Source organism: Triturus cristatus, chromosome 1_2 (assembly GCF_964204655.1).
Source record: "Triturus cristatus chromosome 1_2, aTriCri1.1, whole genome shotgun sequence".
NCBI lineage: Eukaryota > Metazoa > Chordata > Amphibia > Caudata > Salamandridae > Triturus > Triturus cristatus.
Window position 1 is genome coordinate 347,239,009 of NC_140580.1, and position 24,750 is coordinate 347,263,758.

Sequence of the window (24,750 nt, forward strand, 5' to 3'; positions counted from 1 at the left end):
CCTTCTGTCCTTTAAGTGATCCAGCGCGGAATCTGCCTCATCTCCAAATAGATGGAAGCGATCAAAGGACACATCAATAAGTGATGCTTGGGCATCCCCAGAAAAGCCAGTTGTCCTCAGCCAGGCGTGGCGCCGCAAGGCCACCGTTGATGAAACTGCTCTGGCCAGCGAGTCAGTACTATTGAGTACCTATCAAATGCTGAACTTGGCTGTATCTCTGCCGTCAGCAAAAAGCCTGAGAGGGAACAGCCAGGCCTCCTCTGGGACCGTCAGTAGCACCTGCGCAAGGTGTCCAGCCTCTTGAATTCCCTATCCGGGGTCCAGTAGGGAACGTGCCATGTGAAGTAGAGGCTTGGACTATCAAGCTCTTTTGGGTAGAGGATTGTGTGAGATAGTTGGGGTGCCCTGGGGCGGTGGGCAATCGTTTTGCTCACAGGAGCCCCTCTGCTGGGCTCAGACCAGGTCCCAAGCAGGACATCTGTAAGGGCTTAATTAAAAGGAAGAAGTGGTTTGGAAGGGGAAATTCCCAGCTGAAGCACCTCCATCAAGACATTTGTCTTGACTGCCATTGAGAGCAGGCTAAGGTCCAGGACCTTGGCCGCCCTCCTCACTACCATTGCCAATGACGCACCCTCCTCTGTAGCCATGGTAGGGAGAGAAAGCATGCCAGTGTCTAGAGAAGTGTCCTGTCCACTGACCTCTGCCAAGTTCTCACACCAGTCCATCTGGGGATCTAAAGATTGGTATTCCTCCGGGTCCAGCGTCCCTTTCCAATCCCCCTTGAGTCCATAGGAATAGGGCTCAGGCCCTAGCCTGGAGGGCATGGTTCCAGTCGGCGCAGGACAATGCCCCTCGGGTTTCGTGTCGGGGATCCGAATCAGGGCGGTGCCGCCGGGGGGGCACCAGAGGCATCGGGAGCACTGGCTTCCGGACCAGCGGTGGGGAAAGTTGAGGTGGTTCAACGCCATCAGTCTGGATCCATCTGTGGATCCAATGGACCAACTGGCACCAGGGCTGGAACTGCCTGCACGAAACCAGCAGGGGCCCCTCCCTAACCCATGGGACCCAAAGGCACGTAGGAGCGAGCAGGCCACTCAAATATGAGGCGCATGGCCTCATAAAACTCATGGAGCTGAGCCGAGGTTGCTGCGGCTCCTGGAAACTTGGGGAAGCATGAAGCTGTCCCAGGTGCTGGCTCAGTCGCGAAGCCAGACCTTAAATGTTGACGCTGCTTCATCTTGTCGGACAAGCTGAAGTCAAAGACCTCTTCGACTTCTTGCTTTTTCTCTTTTTGCGGGACTTGGCCAGACGACTCGGACTGCAACAAGGATTGTGGACTCCGCAACCGATCCCAGAACCTTCCTCTTGAAATCGTTGGGTGGCAAGGAGCTTGAAGGGTCGCTCCCTCAAGGTCTTGGTGTGCATGGTGCAGCAATCGGTGCAGGTCTTTGTGTTGTGGTTGCGTTCCATGCACTAGAGGCATACAGGTTGCGGGTCCGTCATCTGTCGGCAACAGGCGCCAAAAGGCTTGAAGCTGGTCTTCTTAGTGGAAATCCCTGCCACACTAGGGGAAGAACACTCAAACACTTTTTGACAAAAGGGGTAGCTCTCTCTAGTTAGGATCTGACTGGCATGGAAGAAACAAACTGACATCAGTGCACTGGGGTGGTGCGCATACAGGCACTGCGAATGTCACACTGGGCGAAGCAGATCAACACCACCTACCGCTGCGCAGGGGTACTGCTCACCCAAAATAATTCCGTATCCAGTCTGACACCAGGGGATAATTCAAAGGTAATCAATCTGCGGCTAGAAGACTTTATCAGATAAGGACGCCATCGCTGTCTTAGTATTGGTCTACTAGTCCTTAGATGGCAACAGCTACATTGCCATCAACTATGAGTCAAAATCGATATTTGCTAGTATAGCCGATGCTGCATTTTGTGGATAATGCTACAGCACTGCCACGAGATCACCCTGATTGGGTCTGTCTCTTCACCATTCAGTCTGTCCTTACCCATTTAGAGATCATTTCTCAGAGATCTATGTTCAAGGAAAGATATAATTGAGGATAAGTCTCTGGTTTTGTTCAAGGGGCGTTTGGTTTTCAGACAATACATTCCCAGCAAGCGAGCACGCTATGGTATTAAGCTGTATATGCTGTGTGAAAGTGCCACTGGATACGCGTATAATTTCAGGGTGTACACTGATAGGGACTCTTCAATTGACCCTACTTGGTTGTCCTTCCACTTCTGGAGTCAGTGAGAAAACTGTGTGTGAACTTGCCAGATCACTTTTTCACAAGGGTCACAATTTACATGTGATCAATTTCTACACAGGTGTGCAATTATTTAAAGAATTGTTTAGAGTGGGCCTGTGACATATGGCACAATCTGATCTACCTGTAAAGGTTATCCTAAAGAACTTGTGTGTAAAAAACTTGAAAGGGGACAGAGCAGTGCTTTGCATAGTAATGAACTGCTTGCTGTGAAATATTCAGACAAACGAGATGTCCACACGCTGACAACTATTCATGATCAAAGTACTGCGCCTGTGCCTGGTTGGGTTCAGGTGGTGGAAGTGCGCAAAACAGTGTGCATTTTACACCACAACAAGCATATCTGGTACAAGAAGTTGACTGTTCATCTATTTAATTTAACATCCTTCAGTGTGAATGTTGTTTTCAAAGATCGTTCTCCAGAATCCAAGATGACTTTTGTACAGTTTCAGCAGTCAGCAATAACAGTCTTGTTGCATTTGAGAAGGCAAGTGTTCCTAAAGTGGTGGAGGATGTGGCTAGATGGAAAGATTACCATTTTCCTGAATACATTCGTTCAACACCCAAAAAATACTTTCCTTGTCGGAAATGTAGAGTCTGTGTCCAAAGAGTAGTATGAAAGGAGAGTTGTATGAAGCCCTGAGTGTCCTTCTAATCTAGGCCTATATGTGTCCACGTTTTAAATTGTACCATACACAACTCAAGTATTGGGAGCAACTATGACAATAAAAGGGAACTGACTGTGGTCTCTATTGCTATATGTTTTTTGTTTAGATGCCCGGCTGGCAGTAGTCTGATGTGCTTAGTTGCACCTGTTAAGTATGCACTAATAATAGGTATTTTATAGTCTACCAGTAAGCTGTTATTTCCATTTGTTAAAATGTTGCTCTTTTTAGTTGGATATTTTATTTGTTTCCTGACTGTTCTGTGTGTGTAATCTGTTTATTGTGGGAGTGTTTTAGAAATGAGAGAGGTGTGGAGCTTCATGGTGATGTCTGACTAGTGTTTGGCTGACGGTGTGATTGGCTGACGTCTGGCTGGTGGTGTGTGTGTTTTTACTGGCGTTTGGCTGCCACAGTGTGTGTAGTGACCAGCAGCAAATCACTAAATACACACCATCACCGAAAAGCCAGTCCACACATTCCGCCAGTTGCCAGGCGGTGTGATTACTATGTCTGAACTGGCGTCTGGCTGGTGGTGTTTGTGTGAACTAGCGTTTGGCTGGCAGCGTGTTTAGTGATTTGCTGCTGGTCACAACACACACACTGGCAGCTGAATGCCAGTCCACACACTCCGCCAGCTGCCAGGCAATGTGATTGCTGTGTCAGTCCTGTGGACATATGAAAGTGATAGGGCCTTGAATGGCACTGTTTATTAATGTGAGTGTTGTAATGTGCTGGGTCTGTAGCTGGCGGTGTGAATGGTTTTGTGCATGTGACACATGAAAGGTGTGTGAATGGCCTGTAAAGCGGTTAGTGCCTTGTCCTGGCTTGTCACCTCACAACTGAGTCACTGGTTCAGTATTATATAATTATCTTCTTAGCAGTAAATTTCCACATTTTAATTTTCACAAAATATTTTGTTAATAAAATTTATATTTTGAACTTTTCACTCACCCTCGTGCCAAATCCTATCAGTATGTGTGTGAACTTAAGGAGTAGATGGTGGTGAAGTGATATTTGTCGTTTCTGTTTTTCTCTGCCAGGGTGTACATTGTTTCTAAGTAAAATCTACCAAACCCAGATATTTTCATAAAGTAGACAACAGGGGGCTCAAGGTTGGTGTATCTTGCGTTGGTGCCACAAGGTTTTCTTACCCACAAGCCCTTGCAATCCTCAAACATAGCCTAAAAACACACATTTTCTTCATATTACTGGAATCTGTGGGGAGCCGCAAATTTCCTGCCACTAAAAGTTCCCACATGTCTCCTGATAAATATGGTACTTCACCTGAGTGGGTAGGCCTAGGGTCCGCAAAATGATGGGGTTTTAGACACAATTTGGCAACCTCAGCAAAAGGGGTAGCTGCTGTTTTTGGGCATGTGCTCGGCTGCCACCCAGGGAAACCTACCAAACCCACACATTTCTGAAAACTAAACAATCAGGGGAGACCAGTGTGGTATGCCTCGCATTGATGCAACAAAGGTTTCTTACCTACAATGCCCTGAAAACCTCAAACGTTTTCCGAACAAAAGCAGTTTATCCTGTGCATTTCTGTTACTTATTCTGCCAGAATCAGAAGGAATCCATGAAATTCCTACCACACAGCGTCGCCCTACTTGTCCAGATAAAAATACTGCCCAAGTTGTGTGGCTGGGCCGTGCGTCCATGATGCAAACCGATCAAACTAAGGTCAACAGGAGTCCTCACAAAGGGACACTCATTGACCATGGTATGATCGGTTTCTGTCACGTGCACTAGGCCCAGATGCAGAAGTGAAATACTTGTGTGGCGTTTAATCAGGAGACTTGAGGGAATGATAGGTAGTAGGAAATGTGTTGCTCCCTAAAGACTCCAGAACTTTCAATCACAGAAATGTGAGGAAAATGTTTATTTTAGTCAAAGTTTGAGGTTTGCAAGAGCTTTTGGGTAAGGAAATGTGGTGAGAGCCATGCAAGTCACCCCACCCTGGATTCCCCTAGGTGTTCAGTTTTCAAAAATGTGCAGGTTTGCTAGGTTTCCCTAAGTTTGAGCTATGGCCCAAAACCCACAGCTAGCCACACTGCAACAAAGCGTCGGTTTTCAGTGAAAAATGGTATCTATGTTGCGTTTTGGTGACTTTCCTGTCATAACCACTAGCAATAACCACACAAGTGTGGTACCATTTTTATCGAGAGACTTGGGGTAATGGTAGGTGGCAGGAAATGTGTTGCTTACTGCAAATCTTAGAACTTTCCATCACAGAAAAATTAGAAAAATGTGTTTCTTAGTCATAGTTGGAGGTTTGTATGGGCTTTTGGCTATGCAATCCTGGCGAGAGCCACTCAAGTCACCTCACCCTGGAATCTCCGAGTGTCTAGTTTTTACATATGTGCTAGGTTTCCCTACGTGCCGGCTGAGCTAGGTCCCAAACCCCACAGCTAGACCACATTGCAACAAAAGGGTCAGTTTTCAGTGGAAAAATGTGATGTGTCCATGTTGCTTTTTGGTACCGTTTTTTGTCGGGGCCAATAGCCCTATCCACACAAGTGTCATGCCATTTTTATCAGGAGACTTGCGGGAATGGTAGGTGGTAGGAAATGTTTTGCTTCCAGCAAATTGCAGAACTTCCCATCATAGAAATGTGAGGGAAATGTGCTTTTTTGTCATAGTTTGCAAGGGCTTCTGGGTAAGAAAACCAGTTGAGAGCCATGCAAGTCACTCCATCCTGGACTCCCCTGGGAATCTAGTTTAAAACAATTAAAAGGTTTGCTAGGTTTCCTAGATGCCTGGCACCATAGGGCCTAAAATCCACAGCTAACCATATTGCCAAAAAATGGTCAGTTTTCAGTGGAATAGATCGATGTGTCCATGTTGTGTTTTTGGCCCTTTCTAATCACGGGCACTAGGCCTACCCACACAAGTGTGGTACCATTTTTATCGGGCGACTGAGGTGGAACACAGAATAGTGGAACATGCAGTATTAGCAACTGTATTTCTCTGCATTTGTGACTTCCAAATGTAAGACAATGGGCAAGAAAGAAGACATTTTGATAAATGCCCTCTATTCACGTGTAAGAATGGGTATTCAGAAACTCAGATATGTGCAAATAACCACTGCTTCTGAACTACATTTCTTGTGTCCATTTCGGAAATACATAGTTTTCCTTGATACCTATTTTTTTACTCTTTATTTTTTTACCAAATGAGATGCTCTATACCCGGTACACAATGAAAACCTATTGCAAGGTAAAGCTCAGTTATTTGCTCTGGGTACCCCAAGTTCTTGGGAAAAAAAACAATTCCCATATATCCCCGAAACCAGAAGGGTCTCGCAGATGTAATGGTATATTGCATTTTTAAATCAGCCATCGTGTTAAGAAGTTACAAATGAAAACATTGTCACAAATTGATGTTTTTTTCAAACAAACTGTCAATATTTGTTTATTTCAACAGTTAGTTTCTTTGGGAAAAGCTTGAGGCATCTACACAAATGACCCACTGGTGAATTCAGAATTTGGTCTGCTTTTCTTTTGCTCCCCATGATCACTCATGGGTTTCAGAGTGGTTTTCATCACAAACTGGAAGTAGGTTGAAAGCACAAAATTAGGAAAAATAGGCTTCTCTTTGAAAAATGGCTAAACTGGTAAAAAAAATGTTTTTTGGTTCACTTCTGCATGTTCCTGAAATCCGGGAAAATTGTGACTTTAGCACAGCAAACCTCCGGTTGATGTCATTTTCAGGGGGAAAAAAACAGAAACTTATTTGAAGAGCACTTATTTCCTATATTTCCCCAAAGATTCAAAATTTAGCAAAATTTGCCTATTTTTAAATTCCCCTATAGGGGAATCCACAAACCCTGGGTACGTTTAGAATCCCCAGGATACAGGAAAAAATGACACAAATATGGCATGAATACCTTATGTGGAAAAAAGTTATGGATGCCTAAGAGGAAACTACCCCAAAAAGCCAAAAAAGGGTTTAGCATTCTAGGGGGGAAATGAATAGTAGCCAATGAGTTAGAAATCAATAAAACAAGCCTATTGGCTTTAAATTGAACATAAACATGACCAAGTCATCTCCGCCCAAAGAGACCCATCAGAATTTAGGGAGACTCAAAGTATACATTGACATGAACATTACTAAGGGTGTGCGAAATTTTCATTATTAGGTTTTGCACAGTTATGTGAAGTTTCAGAAAAATTACTTGAAATGGAAAACTGGTATTTGTCGCCTGTACTCTGTTGCAAAATGCATCCTTTTTCGATGCAAAGATGCATTGCACTCTAAAAATCTAGAACAAAAAACACTCCCGTTCTGGTCATTCACATTGTTCCCGAGTGCTTGTGCTCAATTTTTGCCACTAATGGCACAACATTTTATATGATGTGGTGTAATAGCGTCATTTTGAGAATTCTGCATAACAAGTGTAACACTAAATTATAGAAGCGTATTCTGGCGTAACATAAGTTTCCCCCAGGCCTAAACATTTGATCTACTTCTAAAGACACCAAGAATTTACTGTGGCCATATCTAAAAAGTGATATTTGTCAGAGACTTAGTTACATAAAACAGATTCCTACTCTATTTATTTCATAGTTCTAAATGAAAAGCTCCTTGCCTTAGAGTTTGACGTGGAATTCACAAAGTAAAACCCTTCTTATTGTATTTGGCGAATGGTTTACAATGTAAAAATCACTTGATATTGCTTTTGTCTGAGGTCACCTTCTAAAACACATTCCTTCTGCATTCGTCAAATAATTAAATAATATGAAGTCTCTTCCTCTGATGCTTGTTATAGAGTTCACAAAGTAAAGCCCCTTCCTACTGTATTTGATAGAGAGTTCACAATGTAAAACCTCGCTGTAAGGTTTTTGGCCAGCAGTTCAAAGTAAAACACTTCCCTAGAATATTTGTAAGAGAGTTCACAATAGGAAACCCACTCCTACTGTATTGGTGACGGGGTGCACCATGCAAAGCCCCTTCGTAATGTAAATGACCTGACATCTGCGTTGGAAAATACTGGTCTACAGGTCTTAACAAAATGTAATAGGAACCCATCCATAAAGTCCTACTTACGTTGGCTTGCTCCATGACTAACTCTGCCCTAGAAAAAGCAAGTGTGCTTTTTCAGATGAACTAACCAATTCTACCTAATGAACTCCAGTAGGGATGAAGATTGATAGGTGAGCAGAGCCTCTCTCGTTAGTGTTTCTTAAAGCTCTTTTTCTGTTGATGTTATATGGGTTGGCAACATCAATTATAAATAGGCATTCACCAAGCCAACTGGTCTCAACCGTGGGACCTAACATTGAGGGGAAAAAAGGCACAATGACGTGGCCACTGTTAGCAGCATCATTCTGTAGGCGTGTGTCTTTTTTGACGCATAAATACATCATCAGCAATCTACTGCCTGGCCCGCCAAACAAACTAAATAAATAAATAAATAAAAAAAATTTAAAGAAGTATGGGAGTAGTGGGGTGAATGGAGAAGTGGTTTGGTTGAGTGGCACGAAGTAGCAACAAGCAGTTTCAAATTGAAAATGAAGCCTGGGGTGGAGGGGGCATGCAGTGTGCAATGAAGATATAAACATGGGGGGCGGAGGGACAGCAAAAAAACAAGCAGAGTAAAAGGGCTCAAGGGAGAGAGCTAAAAAAACACATCCACTCATGAAGTGCTCAAACAAAAAAGAAGTAGTTCCCTAAAAGTGGGCAGTGGAAGAATACAAGTCCAGAGAGGGGTCGGGGGGGGGGGGGTAGAAACACAAGATAGAACAAGATGGACAAGGGAAGTAATCGCATTGAATAAGAAGCAAGCAAATGAGCGACAATAAAGCCAATCAATGGTAAGGAATGGGTGAACTAAAAGGCAACTGTATGTTTTTAGTAAGCCTACAACAGGTCTTTCCTTACAGGATAGCTTCTGCTTTCTTGTGGGCGAGACCTTAAAATTCCAGGCCTCTTGGTATTTCCAATGCTGTTTTTTCCTTCACCAAAGTACATTAATTATTGGGGGGGAGGGTGAGAGAGAGAGTGAGAGAGAGACAGCAGAGCCCCATTTTTATCTAATGAGTAATAGGGCAAACCTATTCATGATGGAACCTCGATATTTAATACAGCAACAGGGAAACAACTGCTCGACTTGATAAATGAAAAAGACTGGAAGATTTTTCATTAAGGCCACTATAAAGTTTCAGTGGCACAGTCAAGTCTAGACACAGTCCGTTTATTTTTATGGAAGACAAGCAACCGATGTTACACTAAATCCTGATTGACTAAATGAGTCATTGCTTTTCTGCTACTATAACTACAACATGGAGTAAAAACAGCCATTTGGTTTGTTCACCAATAAGCAGCAATTTACTTTCCTGACAGCACCAACAACCACCCTCTGAGGTGAGCTAGAGAGTTCCACCACTAACCAGGCAGCAATGAGACTAAGGGCCATATGTAGGTAGGGTCACATTTACCGACTCATAAATACCGAATTTTACCGATTCGGCATTTATGAATCGGTAAATGTGATGTAGGTAATCAATCGGTAAAATTTACCGATTCGGAAAGGGTCGGTAATTTAGAATCAGTATTTACCGATTCGGTAATGAGGCATACCTTCCCATTGATTCCTATGGGCCGGGAGGCCCATAGAAATGAATGGGAGGCGAGTTACCATTACCGAATCGGTAAATACCGAATCGGTAATGGGGGAGGCAGTATCATGGGTGGCAGGGTGTCACATTGACACCCTGTTGCACCCCTGATTCGTCCATGTGTGCACATGTGGCGCACATACATGCCCTACGGGCATGTATGTCTGCCACATGGCACTTTGACACCAGCAAAATGTCACGTTTTGCTAGGGATTCGGTATTTATCACCAACCTATATTTGGTGGTAAATACCGAATTCTAATTCCTACACATCACTCATTTGAGTGTTTCCTACATCTCATTTCAGGATTCGGTATTTACCGAATCGGTAAATTTACCGAATCGGTAATTTTACCGATTCGGTAAATTACCGAATCCTGAAATATGCCCCCTACATAGCAAAAGCCTAAATACCGGTCGGTAACGGTATATTTACCGAAAATCGGCTGTTACCGACCGGTATTGGGCTACCTACATATGGCCCTAGGTGAGCAACGAAGAGCCAGCATATCTCCTTCTAAGGTGAGTTAATGAGTACCGGCACTTAAAGAGAGCACAGACAATCTTATCTACAAGGTAAGCAAATGAGTACCACCACTTACTATATAGCACAGAGAAACTCGTTCTGAACTGAGATAACGAGTATCAGCACTTACTGGGCTGCCCTGAGAATCTCCCTCTGGGGTCAGGGAACAAGTACCAGCACTTACTGAACATCACAGAGAATCTACCTCGTAGTGAGCAAAAGAGTACCTGTACTTGACCTGAGAATCTCCTTTTGAGTTAAGTGAACGAGTTCCAGCACTTCTGGGTAGCACAGGGACTCTACCACCGAGGTGAGCGAACAAGTATCAGCACTTTTGAAATGAGAATAATGCCCAGCCATTGTAAAGCCCTATGCTGCATTTCCTAGTCCTACTCCAGCAGCTTGTCACTGTGGGCCGTCCGCACAGCATGTAAAGTGGACACTTGTAAAATAAAGAAGGCATGCATTTTATAAACAGTGCTATTGGATCAAGAGAAAGGCTGGAATAGGAGCTACTGGAGTCTGATGCACTCCCCCTTCACACAGTATATATCTTCTGCGAGAGGCGGTTTTGTAGAAACACCAACGTGTGCAGCAAATGAAGGAGTTTGGGAAACAGGAAACGAGTATAAGATTGTTACGTTTTCACAGAAAGGAAATTGGGCCAGGGAAATTGTGTTATTTTTAATTGTTTGGGAGAAATGTTCTACAGATCACTAGATGGAGCCATACTGCAGAGTAAAGATTCCGGCTCCTTAGAGACAGATTAGGCGTGCTTCTCTGTTGGTGGCTTAAATTCGCCGCTAGAGCTGTGCATGCAGTGATTACTGTAATAAGGAATGCTACAGGGCTACAAGCCAGGGAGATTCAGCCAGTTTCGTTTTCGCTCGGAAGAGGCTAAATGAAGAAAAACTGTCGAAATTTGACTGCCTATGGGGAGGGGGAGGAGGTATTGAGGGAATACGCAACTGGCCTAATCACAAAACATTTGATTGGTCCTAGACATACCCTTGGGAGAAAGTACAGCTATCATGAAAACAGGGGTGGTGATGTGCGACACGAATATTTGTGCCGATGTGCCTGCATTATATTTCGCTGTGGTCGTTATATGTTGTGTTGCTTTATGATCTTTTGTGTTCTGGTCTCTATTATTGCACGGTGTTATTGTTTTGTTTTAGCTATTGTTTTGAGTTCTTTTCGAAAGTTTTGTTATACTGTAACCAGGATTTATGGTTATGAATATTTGTTTTATGTTATTGTGTTCTGCTTTGTAAATTATTATAGATGTAGCAACAAATGCTGCTACTTCTTCACTCATTTCAATCCCTGTGCAAACATCCGTTTTTTCTCCTGATATATTTCGCCAGGAAAAACCTGGCAACATATCATGTTTTCGTTTTGGAGGGGTGGGGATGGGGGGGGGGGCGGGGGAGGCGGGCTTGTACCGGTAAAAATGGTAAAACGTGGATTTTGGTGTCATAAATATCACATCTGCATGTTATCCCTCATGCAGTATGGCATCTAGTAATTACCTCGCTCTGGGCTACTGATATTTACCACTTGTGGTAAGCAGCCCCTAGTTTCACCAAATCATAATGTGGCCCTAAAGTGATAACATGTTGCTGCCCCAGACCTTTAACTGTCCAAGACTCCAGTCAGCCCAAAACTTTGGCAGAGATGATGCCTTAAATTACCACTAACAGTATTCACTGTATGTGATATTGGCCCTTGAGACTGGCCTTGTTAGTAGCTTCCTATCGCTGCTTTTTAACATGTCCAAAAGCTGCCATCTTCATACCCATTCGAAAAGAGCTTTGGTAACGCTAATACCCTGTGAAGCCTACTGCCTTTCACAATGGTTTTCTTCCCTAGATGGTTGAAGTGTGTACAAACATGCAGCACGATATTGTATGCTTTAAGAAAATCCATTCAAAGATGGCTACCATGGATGCAAGAATGCAGGCACAGTGGGCTCCCTTCACTTAATTTTCTTATGACTTAAGAAAAACCATTAATAAAAATGGTTGCAGCAGATGTGCTTGCATACGCAGCAGTCGTCTTTGAATGAATTTACCTAAAAAGAAAAGTAATTGAAAATAGTTGTCAAACGTGTGTGCATGGGCAGGCATGGACATACACCTTTGAATAGTTTAGAAACGATTTTAAGATGGCTGCCCATTGATACTGCAGGGACGAAGGCTATGAGGGGAACAGTTTGTAATAAACAAAGTGGCATGAGGAAAGGAATGGGACATAAAGATAGGAAGAGAAAAGTCTCTCTAATGCACTACAATGCAAGATCGGATGTCAACAGTTGAAGAAAACATGGCATCCCATAAAAACACCAGGAAATCGAAATATTCCTTAGGCGGGAAAAACACAAAGGGAAGACAGGAGCAGAGAAATTGGGTAGACAATAAAGCCCTCCAGAAGTGAGTAAGCAAATGTCTCAAAACTGCTCTTTGTATAGTATTGTTCATTGCAACAAACACCGAAAGCTGTATGTACATACACAAGACCTACAAAGGTGGGACCAGCCTCAGTAATTCCAGAGAGCAGTAAAATAATCCAGCTTCCCATTCTTGTAATGAGGCCCCCTTGCTCTAAGAACAGATAGTAAAGTGCGTGATAAATGAGATTCCAAAATGAACACAGGGAAACTAGAATTCCTTATTTATTTGAAATCATATTTACAACTTCCACTCCTCCTCAGGACTTCCGTCACACATCATGCGCTCTGCTTGGACTGGGGAGGAAGGGACCTGAAACAGGGGTTTGATATGCTTAAACTTGTCATGAATCAAATTAAATGGAAAGAATCGAGGGTTGTTTATCTGCTAGCATAATTCAAGAGCAGACACACTATCTCTGAAGACAAAACATTCATATGCGCTTCCCTACACCAAACATCACTTGACCAAAAGCCAGGAATCAATTTCCTAGCCCAACATAATGAAGTGTGTTACCGTCATACAAATTTCCAAAAACAATTTCTTTGTTCTGAAGTCGAGCATAAAATATTTTTGTCCAGAGCTAGAAAGCATTTTCGCTAAAAGATCATCACACCTTTGGAATATCACTCAATGAAGAGAAAATGCTCACAGTGGTCTCTTCTGAGAGGCAGCACTGGCCACAGACGAAGTGCAAAGAGCTGCCCTACCTTCATTTGCAGATTGGGTGTGCTGTAATCTCGTAAGACATTATGTTCTCAGCCTGAACAACTGAGGGGAGACACTCTATCCAGAAAGGACTGCAATGGTCTGGACTTGTGAGACACCGCATTAGGGGCATACATCTCTTAAATGAGGACATACAGCTACTGGCACAGCTTAGAATAGCACACTTGGTGAGTTCAATGCTCAACGGTAAGATCCATGGGGCAGTATAAACAAGACACTCAGCTGTTATAGAGATTCACCACACGATCGATCGGTGAACGGCACAGGGGGCATGTCTTGGGCTCCACTAATGCCTGGTAGCAGGTGTGACAGGAGCACACATGGCCACACTCTAGGAACACACAGGAGATGCTGTTACTGAAGCAGACAATGCAGATATTCTTCACCGTCTCCTCATTCTCTGGGTAACCATCACGCTGGAGCCGTGCTTGAGATTCCTTGAACAGGTTCTGAACCTCCTTCCGTCTTTGTTTTTCACGGTACAGCAGGTACTGTCGTCGCAGAATGAAGAAGAGGCTGGTGCAAGTGGCCACCCCAAAGACTATGGTGAGAATCTTCCATATCCTCATTCGAGATTCCTGCTTTTGTACTAGTGACTGGAAATTCACACTGCTCAGATAGTACCGCATCCCAGTCTTGGGTGGCTGAAACTTGATAGTTTCATGGTCCAGGACCACCTCCCCCACCGCTGTGACCGTAGAACCAACTTTCAGCATCTCCTCTGTTTCCAGGATGCCTTTGGGTCGCTCGCCACTGAAGTAGTGGCCAATGCTGTCGGTGAAAGACTGCACTGAAGGGTGGAACTTCTCATACACAGTCTCCAGATCAAGCTCTCCTGCTTCTATTGGCTTCAGCACCCTTATAGACACAGATCCGCTACTAGCATCCTCTGGAACCAGTTCGAAGGGCACGGAGTTGGTTCGCTGGTGAAACAACTTCTCACAATCATTCCTGCATTGCAATAAAAGAAGAGAGAAAAATGTAAATTCATTGATCTAACAGCCACTGTGCAATCTGTCACAAACTGTGGCATCCTACCTCGGCTTGTTGAAGGATCTTTAAAAAACAGAATACTATATGAGAGCAGGCCTGGATAGGCCAAGGGGACCCCATCCCACAGAGCTGAAAAATGAATTAGGGGAGGCACACACAATTCCCATCCCTGAGCCAGCTGTGAGCCACGGGGACCCCATCTCTTGGGCCATTACTTAAATGTAGGGGAGGGGTGCGCTGTCACACTCCCAAGCCTTAAAAGGTTCAAAAAAGTCTCCAAGGACCCAATACCGCCGGACACAGTAGTTTCCCTGTTCTCAGGAGTACAGGCAGGGAGAGTAAGCCAGCTCTCACCTGGCAGGAGCATTTTCAAATCTCCTGCCGGGTAGGAGCTGACGTAACTTTCCTGCCCATGCCCATGGGAGCATGGAAACTCAGACTACTCTTGTCCAGCAGAAGCAAACTAAAACAGCTGCGCCCGCCAGGAGGGAGCAATGCCATCTCCCGATACAATATGGATGGGTGCATGCTGGGTGCTGGCTGGGGTTGCGGGTGTGGGCACCCACCTAAAAAGAGATAAGGCTCCATGGAATTTAGTCCCCAGGGGCAACTAATAGAATGGGGAGATGGGCCAACCCCTTCGGTCATGCCTGACTTGGGGTTTACTGCACGTAACCGCATGCCAGGACCTAGAACCCGACACTGTGGTGGGGTTGGCTTTATGTATGGTAATAAAATATTACTTTACCAGGAAAAAAACCTTTAGAAATTCACCGAAAAAAACAAAGTTTAAAGTGACATTATGGTTAGGTGAAAATTTCAGTGACAGCGTAACGTTTTATATGGAAAAAAGAACCACTGAAATTCAACAGTTATAGTTATTTCTACCAACCATAACTCGTGCTCTAAGGTAACTATTAGTCACGCACTCGCCATGCACAGCTAATTATCCCACACATTACATCACTCATGACAAGACCTATGACATCATTGATAATATGACTGCAAAATCTTAAATGACATAATTGATGACAAGACTGTCCATGGAAGGGGCGCAAGTTATAATGACCTTAGGGAGCGAGAAATTGTCCCTAAAGAGGGCTATAACTGGTGAATTTCAGTGTTTTTATTTGAGTTTAAACGTTATATTGTCATTGAAATGTTACCCTACGTGTAACGTCACTTTAACCCTTGTTCTTTTCAGTAAATATGTATGTGTTTACTTACCTTTTTTTCTTATAATGGTAAAGGCATGCGTGGTAAGGGCAAGCTTGGTAAAGTCATGCAATCATTGCAAAATGTGGTTAGTACAATAGCCATCTGCAGCAGTATAAACCCTGTGATTTTGTGATTCTCAGTAGCAGTAATCGCAAAATGGCTTTGTACACCAAGCACAAAGTCCTTAACACAGTTAAGCCCACTGTTGCCCATTGATGTGCTAGATTAGTCGCATAGTAGTTTTGTTGTTTGGTAAAAAAGTTTAGTGTTGACCAAGTGGCAGCTTTGCAGGCATCAGCTCATGGGACATTACTGAGGAAAACATTATTTACTCTTTTTACGCATTAAGTGGGCCCTAAGGGGCACAGGAAGTGCACGCTTTGCATTAGCAAGTCTGGATATACTTCACAATCCCTTTAGCAATACTGGGTTTGGAGATGGGTCATCCTTTGTAGGATTTAGCAAAGCCCATTAAAAGCTGCTTTGTTTTATAAATGGTCTTGGTCCTGTCTAAACAGTATATGAGCACCCTTATAACGCCTAGAGTGTATAACGCCCTTTCTGCTCCAGAGCCTGGAGTTGAAAATAAGAGAGGCAGCTCAATGGTTTGATCAAATTGGAAAGTGACACTACCTAGGGCAGAAATTTGAGGTTGGTCCCGACTCCATCATATCTTTTTAGACCTTAATGAGAGCTTCCTGGATTGTCAGGACTTGAAGATTTCTAATATGAATGAGCGAGGTTATTACTATTAGGTGAGCAACTTTCCATTTCCCATGAGTCGTTCGAAGACTATGTTGAAATTCCACATGGGAGCAGGAGAAATTTTAGGAGGAATCACTCTCTTAATGCCCAACATGAAGGCTTTTGCCACCAGGATTTTGAAGGAGGAAAAATGCTCCCTACTTTGCATATACACTACAACTGCGGATAAATGTAAAAACAAATGGAGGTGTATGCTAAGCCTGCCTTTTGCTAGTGTAGGAGGTAGCATATTATATCCTGTGCAGAGATCTTAAAGGGTCTATTTCTTTGAAGATGCAAAGATAGTGGACAAATCTTTTTTACTTAGCCGCTTAGCATGCACACATGATGGATTTACCTGCCTTGCACAGTATAAGCACGCGCTTCTCTGGGAGGCTGAGATAGCCCAATTTTAGGACCTCGAGTGCCAGTCTGGTAGTTTCAGCTGTTTGGGGTCTGGAGGTCTGAGCTGACCATGATGTTGAGTGAGAAGGTGCAGCCCCAGCAACAGCTTTTCTTGGAGGACTTCTCTAGCAGCATGGAGGACTTCTCTAGCAGCTAGGGTTGCGTGGCACAAGTTGGGACCACTAAGATGAGTGACATGGTCACCTGCCTCATTTTCCTCACCATGTAAGGGCTTGAAAGGGAGAGGACGAAAAGCAAAGTCAAATATCACTGCCCAATTCATCCATAGTGAATTGTCCAAACCCTGTAGATGTGGGTACCTAGAGGTGAGGTTTTGGCATTTTTTGCTTGTGGGGGTGTTGAAGAGGTCGATGGCCGATATGCTTCACTGTTGAAAGTACCTTTGGAGGACCTGTGGTAGGAGTTTCCACTTGTGAACTTGTTCATGTGTCCTCTTGAGTAGGTCCACAAAGTTGTTGTCCACCACTAGCAAGTGCTCCACTAAGTGGTGGATCATGTTGTGAATTGCCAGATATCCTGAGCCAGTTCAGAGGGCTGAGGGAAATGTATTTCCTTCCTTATGAAGTTGGTAGATGGCAATCAAGTTGTCCGACTTATTGAGTATTGTCTTTCCCAGCCTGAGCTTGAGGAGTGACCTGAGAGCTAAAAAGGACCACCAGGAGTTTGAAGTAACTGTTGTGACGGCTCGGGTACTAGGGAGTTCAGGGACCCTGAGCAATGATGTGACTTAGTTATGTCCCCCACCCCAACAATAAGGCATCAGTAGTTATAGTCCATTGTGGGAGAGGTTCAAGGAAAGGCCTTGATTATCACCTGCAACATTTGCCTTGTTACAAATTGCCATCACAGACTAACCAATCAATCAATCAGGGTTGGAAACGCGCAACTACTCACCCGTGAGGGTCTCAAGACGCTGGGGGGGGCTCCATTGAGTGCTGGGGTCATATGAAGAGCAAGGCCTTGAGGCCCTTCTTGAACTGGGGCAATGTGGGAGATTGCCAGAGGGAGAGGGTGTTCCAAAGCTTTTGCTACAAGGTAGGAGAAGGACTTTCCTCCTGTTCTGGTCTTGTTGATATGTGGAACGGTGGCCAGAGAGAGCTGGGCTGATCAGAGGTGTCTTTTGGGTGTGTGGAAGGAGAGGCGGCTGTTCAGTTACACGGGTCCTGTCTTGTGAGGGGCCCTGTATACACGGGTGAGGAGTTTGAAGGTCATTCTTCTTTCGACTGGAAGCCAGTGGAGATCTTGGAGGTGTTGGGTGATGTGACTGCAAAGGAGGATGTGAGGATCAGTCTGGCTGCAGCGTTCTGGACAGTCTGGAGTTTGCAAAGGAGTTTCTTGTTCATTCCGGCATAGAGAGCATTGCCGTAGTTCAATCTTCTGCTGAAGAGTGCGTGCATGACCGTTTTTCTGGATTCGGTTGGGAACCATCTGAAAGTCTTTTGAAGCATGTGGAGGGTGTTGAAGCAGGTCAAGGATACGGCGATGATCTGGTGGTTCATTGTGAGCGATGAGTCTAGTATGATGCCAAGGGTTTGTACGTGGTCCATCGGGGTGGGGGAATTTCCGAAGGGGGAGGGCCACCAGGATTAGTCACATGTGGAAGTGGTGGAGCCAAGGATGAGGACTTTTTTCTTTTCTGAGTTGAGTTTCAGACAGCTGTTCTTCATCCAGATGGTAACAGCTTCCATCCTTTCTTGGAAGTTGTGTTTGGTGATGTTGGGTTCGTTGGTGAGGGAAAGGATCAGCTGGGTGTCGTTGGCATAAGAGATGATGTTGAGCCCATGGTTCTTGACGATGGTTGGGAGGGTGGCCATGTAGACATTGAAGAGGGAGGATCCCTGGTGCCCTCCACAGTTGGTCTCTGTCGGTTCCGAGAGGTAGGGAGGGAAACTGCTCCAGTCGAGGGCCTTGTCACGGATGCTGGCGTCGTGGAATCTGGTGGCTAGGGTGCAGTGGGAGAAGGTGTTGAAGGCAGTCAAGAGGTCCAGGAGGATGAGGGCTGCCGTTTCACCCTGGTCAAGGAGGGAGTGGATGTAGTATGGTGGGGGCGAGTAGGGCCATGTCGGTGCGGTGGTTGCTTTGGAATCCGGATTGGGAGATGTCTAGGAAGTTGTTAGCTTCGATGAAGTTTCCTAGCTGGGTGTTGATGGCCTTTTGTATGACCTTGGCTGCGAAAGGAAGCAGGGAGATTGGCTTGAAGTTCTTGAGGTCCATTGAGTCCGCAGAGGAATCCTTCAGGAGGGGTTTGACTTCAGTGTGTTTCTAGTTGTTGGGGAAGGTGGCGGTCTCGAAGGAGCAGTTGATCATCTGACGTAGTTCAGGTGCGATGGCAGAGGCGGCTCTGTGGAAGATGTGATCTGGGCAGGGGTCTGAGGGTGCTCCGGAGTGGATGCTTTTCATGGTCTTCAAGGTGTTTTCTGTCATGAGCGGGATCCATTTGAGCAGTGTCTGTTGGGTGGCGTCGCATGATGGGGAAGCTGGAGCAGTGAGGTGGTCTTGGTTGCCGAAGTTGTCGTAGATCATCTTAATCTTATGGTGGAAAAAGGAGCTGAGTTTGTTGCAGAGGTCTTGGAAGGGTGGGAAGTCTGTTGTTTCACTGCAGAGTTTGGGGAATTCCTTAATGATGGAGACAAGCTCTTTGGTGTTGTGTGTGTTGGTGAGGATTCTGTCTTGGAGACATTTCTTCCTTGTGGATTTGATGAGTTGGAGGTAGCTGCTTTGTAGGCGGCATGTTTACATGGGTTTTGTTGTTCCTCCATGTCTTTTCGAGTTGTCTGCAGAAGCGTCTGGATTCTTGGAGTGCAGGGGTGAACAAGCTTGCTTTATTGATGCGTCTTCCAGTGACTTTCTTGAGGGGGGCGAGTGTGTCGGCGCAGTTCGTGATCCAGTGGTGGAGGTTGCGTGCTGTGGTGTTTGTGTCTGATATAGTCAGTGGTGGGGTGCTGATGAGGGCGGAGGTGAGCTGGTCTTCGGTCTTAGGTGTCTTTGTTCCAGCTTCTGTGGAGGAGGCAGTAGGCGTGCTTGTGTAAGGTGTTTTGTTTGAAGAAGTGGATGCAGTGGTGATCTATACAGAGGAGTTTTGTGGTGTGGCTGTAGGAGACGCTTTTGTACTACGGTGAAGATGGGGTCTAGTGTGTGTCCTGTTGTGTGTGTGGGGTGGTGACTAGTTGTTTCAGTCCTAAGTTGGCAAGGTTCTCTAGGAGGGAGGCGGTGTTTGAGTTGTCGTGGTTATCAAGGTGGAAGTTAAGGTCTCCGAGTAGGGTGTAGTCTGTGGATGCAAAGGCTTGGGGTGCGATGAGGTAGATGATGGCATCGGTACAGGGAGCCTGGTGGAGGGGCGGCCTGTATTTGAGGGTTCCTTTTGGGCTTGGTCTGGATCTGGAACTGAAGGTGCTCTATGGCATCTGGGATGGTGGTCATGCAGAGGGTACTTTTGTAAATGACAGCGAAGCCTCCTCCTGGATGGATGGGGCGGTCCTGACGCAGGATCTTGTATCCGTCGGAATTGTTGGTGGCGATGTCGGGTACAGAGTTGCCCTTGGTCCAGGCTTCCGTGAGGAAGGCGACGTCGGGCGAGTAGGTGTTGAGGAGGTCACAGATTTCTATGGGGTGCTTGTGTAGGGAACGTACATTGAGGAGGATGCAGTTGAGCGGTTTGTGAGCGGTGATGTCCGGTAGGCTAGGAGATGCTGCTGGGGTACGGAGGTAGGCGAATGTGCAGCAGCAATGCAGACAGGAGAGACGGCCGTGGTTGTTGGTTGGCGCTGAGAGCTGGCAGATGTTGTTGCGTCCGGGGTTGAGATCTTGGAGGGTGGTGGAGTTGTAGCAGAGGCGGGTCAGAGGACCAGGGTCCCTGGTGCTGGTTGCGGTCGGGCGTAGTTGCCCGTGGCCCCACAGCTGCCACTATTAAGCAGGGATCGGGGGAGGGCAGGTAAGCTGGGAGGCGGGTAAGACACACTGGAGAGGGGAGGGGCCGCGCTTTATTAAATAGGATTAAAGGCTCAGATGAGGCTTTCCCCAAATGTAAAACTTCAGTAAGTACATACGTCTTGACTTACACTGAAGGTAGCAGTGGGTAAAAGACCTCAGGTGCACGTTTAATCACCACAGCAACAGATGTGGTCTTCTCCTTAGGGGACTCAAGAGGCTAACCCAACCTTGTGTCCGGGGAGGTATCCAGCCCATTGCTCTCTTTCAAGTCCATGTAATTGTCATCATTGCCACAGTGTGGGCGTAAATCATCCTGTTGTTCTCCATCTTCAGGCTGATCAGAATCTGAATCAAAAAGGTGATGAAACCTCTGAGGAAGGCCTCATAGGAGACTAAGGGCCTGATTTAGATCTTGGCGGATGGGATACTCCATCACAAACGTGACGGATATCCCATCCGCTGTATTACAAGTACCATAGGATATAATGCACTTGTAATACGTTAGACAGGATATCCGTCACCTTTGTGACAGAGTTTCCCCTCCGTCGAGATCTAAATCAGGCCCTGAGAATTTTGTCTAAATTGGAACATATACTCGGACCAAGAGTGCTGAATTGGAGTCAAGGTGCTAACTCGGTCAGGGTCTAAGCAGATTTGGCTCGAGGCCGAACACCTCAGTGTCAATAGGGGCTCCACCTCTGGAGACGGCAACGTCAAGACGGGCACTGGAGGAGAAAGAACCAATGCAGATCTTGGTGCAGTCTTTCTGCAGATCAGTGTAGAAAGTGATGCAGCTTCTAGGGGCACAGATGGTATCAAGGATGTATCCGTCAGTGGTAACCTGGCTGGATGCCCCTGCAGATCCTTGAGACCCAAATCTACACCTAAGGAAAATGGAAGAGTGCCAAAAATATCGAAAACCTACTTGAAGGTGTTGATGGCCTGGGGAACTCGGAGTGCAACTGGACCAGCTGTCGAATTGGTTCAGCAGCTGAGGAATTGTGATTGAGATCGGTTGGTACTTTGAAGCCCTCCTGTCTTCTCTTCAGAGAGTGAAGTGATAAGATTGAGTCCCACTTTGACTTCTTACATTTTTTCTCAGACTTAGACTTACTAGACAATATTGACAGCAAAGAAGACTTGGCATGGGAGTGGCCTCAAGAGCGGGAACAAGTCTGCGCCTTCTACTTGGAGCAGGTTCGAGACTTCCTTCGGTGTTCAGCAACGAACAGTTTTGCTTCATGGTCCCGGTCACCCTTTGGTGTATGAGGGCACATTATTCATATGATGTGGAGTAATGTCCCAAGACCCAACACCTCAAACAGATCCATTACCAACATCTGTTTTCAACAGTCACAGCACAGTCTAAAAATTGCAGTCTTTGTCACTGAGCAGTGGGGTGCTTATATGTGGCTCTGCTCCATCACGTCTGGGGTGGAGTAAAATCAACACTTAGCCGCTTAGTGCAACCTAACGGCTCACAGTGGCACTTTTGTGAAAATTTCTGAATCTAGTCTGGTGCCTGGGAATATACTACAGAAGAGGAATCTGTGGTTTGAAGCAACCATCAGAAATAATTTCTCTTAATATATATACTGAAATTGACTTGTGAGAAATATTGTACAGTGATTGAATTACGCTACACTTTCACTTAGAGGGAATGTATTCTGCATGAAAGGACTAATGAGGACACTCTGGAGTCTTGAGGTGAAGTGGTGATAGGCTTTCTAGACTTATAAGGCCTATTCTTCCGTTCAATTAAATCATGAAGGAGAAAGTGAGAGATTACTAAGGGATGTGGCAATAACCACATGTAAAATACACTGTTGGCGAACCTCATGAATAGAGGCATAATGAAAGGTAGTTCCATTAAAGAGACCGGTGAATCCCTTTATCTTCATCAAAACAAAAAAAAACTTTAAAGCACGTGACAGTGTATGAAGCCTACATCCATATGTAGTTTGTGAACACACAATCACAAAATGTAGCTAACCTTAATCACAAGACAGATTTCTACACACCTGACCACCTCATACCAAATCATATTATATTGGTACAAGGTTGAGGCTGAATTAATGTGGCAAAGAGTAAAGTCAAGATTTTGTTCACATTTTTAATGTAGCGGTCGCACAGTATCTGATAAGAAAAGTCTAGAAATTGAGTGATATGTCCCTCTTTCCGTTTTTACTCCAGTGACCACTGCAGACTTTGCATGTTAATTACCCATATACAATAAAAGGTTCATCCTTCAGTGTCCTAGTTTTCATGATACAAATTCAAAAAACTGAAGAGTCAGAAGTGTTATCTTTTGAGCATTATTTGTGTGCTGAAACAGATTTGTTTATTTCAAGCAAGAAGACTGGAATCATCCATACAGGCAGTTCTGAAAAATTGATCAGGCAGGAGGTCCTTCAAGAGATTTAAGCGGCAGTATGTGAAATTGCTGTTGTAATCTACCTCATAACAATGGTTATGTTTCTCTCTAAGCCTCTTAGCGGTAGAACCAATGAATGAGAGAGAATGAAGTGCAGATGTGTAAGTTATTTCTTGATTTAAATTACAAGTGCATATTAATATGAATGCATTGAAACTGAAACAAACATTCTGAGATGTACAGAACTGTTTTTTTTTCTGATCAGTGGTTTTCTAGGCCTCAACATGGCCTCGACTCTATTTTGAAATAATATAGCTGCTGCTTCCTAATATTCGTTGTGTGTTTATATTGACAACGTACACAGCAAAATGTACACTGTTTGCTTTGTACTGACATGCAGTTCTTGGGAGGAAACGTTTAGTTATTTTCCAATGCACTTCCTGCTCACACTCTGTACACAGTTCCTCTATGAGTCTTTCCATTGCTTATGTAACTACTTTGTTCTGATACCTCTGATGACATTGGGTCACGTAGAGTTTAATAATGGTCGAAATAAGGGATAGCGCTAACATGGTGGGATTGTATGACATTTTATAATGCTGAACTGTGATTTGTCACTGAAATGCTACATTTGCTCTCTCAATGTGGACAGTGTATTTTTAATTTGTTCTATGGTAGAATTAACTATAAAAGTCACTCAAATTGGGGGGGGAGCCAGATTTTATTTCAGCCTCTAGGGATACTGCCAGATTTCTTGTTGATTAGATGCACATTATGGATTGAGTTTATTTTCAGATTTTGCTCAGTGCTACTTCAATTTTGAATACTAAAAGCATTTATGGCAATTGATTTCTATGTCTTATGACCAATTTATTGAGATTCACTATTTATTTTTCCTTCTGTATTTCACTTTAACTTTTTTAAGAACTTCATTGTTTAGCTAATTGTATTGATCTCAAACGTACTCTTTGATTCGGTTCGTACATGTTAACTGTATTTTGATATGCTGTTTTGAATTTTATCATTAGGGACACATTGTCTCATCCGTTCTTAAGGAAAACACCGTTCCCGGCCCTGCACGTTCCACGACCATCTCTGTCATAGAGATTATTTAAGAAATCTCAAATGCCCACAGGTAAGATGGTTCAGGACTAAGTGGAGCGTTAGCGATGCCTGCACAGCTTTGGCTGTTAATAAAGAGATACACCTACCAGAGATGTATACAACCTTGACAGCTGCACTGTGAATGACCATGAAACGGTGAATTATGTAAAATGATCGGTCATATCTGGAGACCACAGAAGCTCATGCTGTGTTCTAGTTAATAAAATTGTTTCTACCCATCCACAAAACTAATATTAAAGCTTAACTGGTAGGGTGCTTGCGCACCTCCTTGTCTGAGCGTTTTCCCAAAAATAGCATAATGAACTAAGAAATCTGTTGGCGCAAGCAAGACCTCTCTTGTCCGGACTGGCCAGCAAACAGAAGGCTAACAGATTATTAGCATTTGTTTCAACAAAATATGATAATTCCCTCCAAATTACCTTACACAGAAGATGTCCCTTCCAGAGATTGATCCAGAAAACACACAGGGCAGGGCATGAGTCAAGTGCTGGTCAAGAATTCTCGCTGGGGCTCAGCTGTGAGTGTGCCTGGACCTCAGTAAGCAAAAACTCCCTACAATGCCCATGATCCTTGCAGCAGTGCAAGCATGCACCTACCTGCACGCTAACAAGAAAACAGTCACTGTTTATATTGTTGCTGAACAAACCCAAACAGGGCCTGTGCTTCTTT

General features: G+C 44.6%; 1 protein-coding gene across 2 annotated transcripts in view; it reads right to left on the reverse strand.

The window, feature by feature from the left end:
- Positions 1-12,753: 12,753 nt before the first annotated feature.
- Positions 12,754-24,750, reverse strand: part of MUL1 (mitochondrial E3 ubiquitin protein ligase 1) — a 55,505-nt gene continuing 43,508 nt past the window's right edge. For both annotated transcript variants that reach the window (XM_085604106.1, XM_085604110.1), the window contains exon 5: positions 12,754-14,222. In XM_085604106.1, coding sequence (XP_085460232.1) covers positions 13,490-14,222 — 733 coding nt within the window. In that variant the 3' untranslated portion in view covers positions 12,754-13,489. The remainder of the gene's footprint in view (positions 14,223-24,750) is intronic.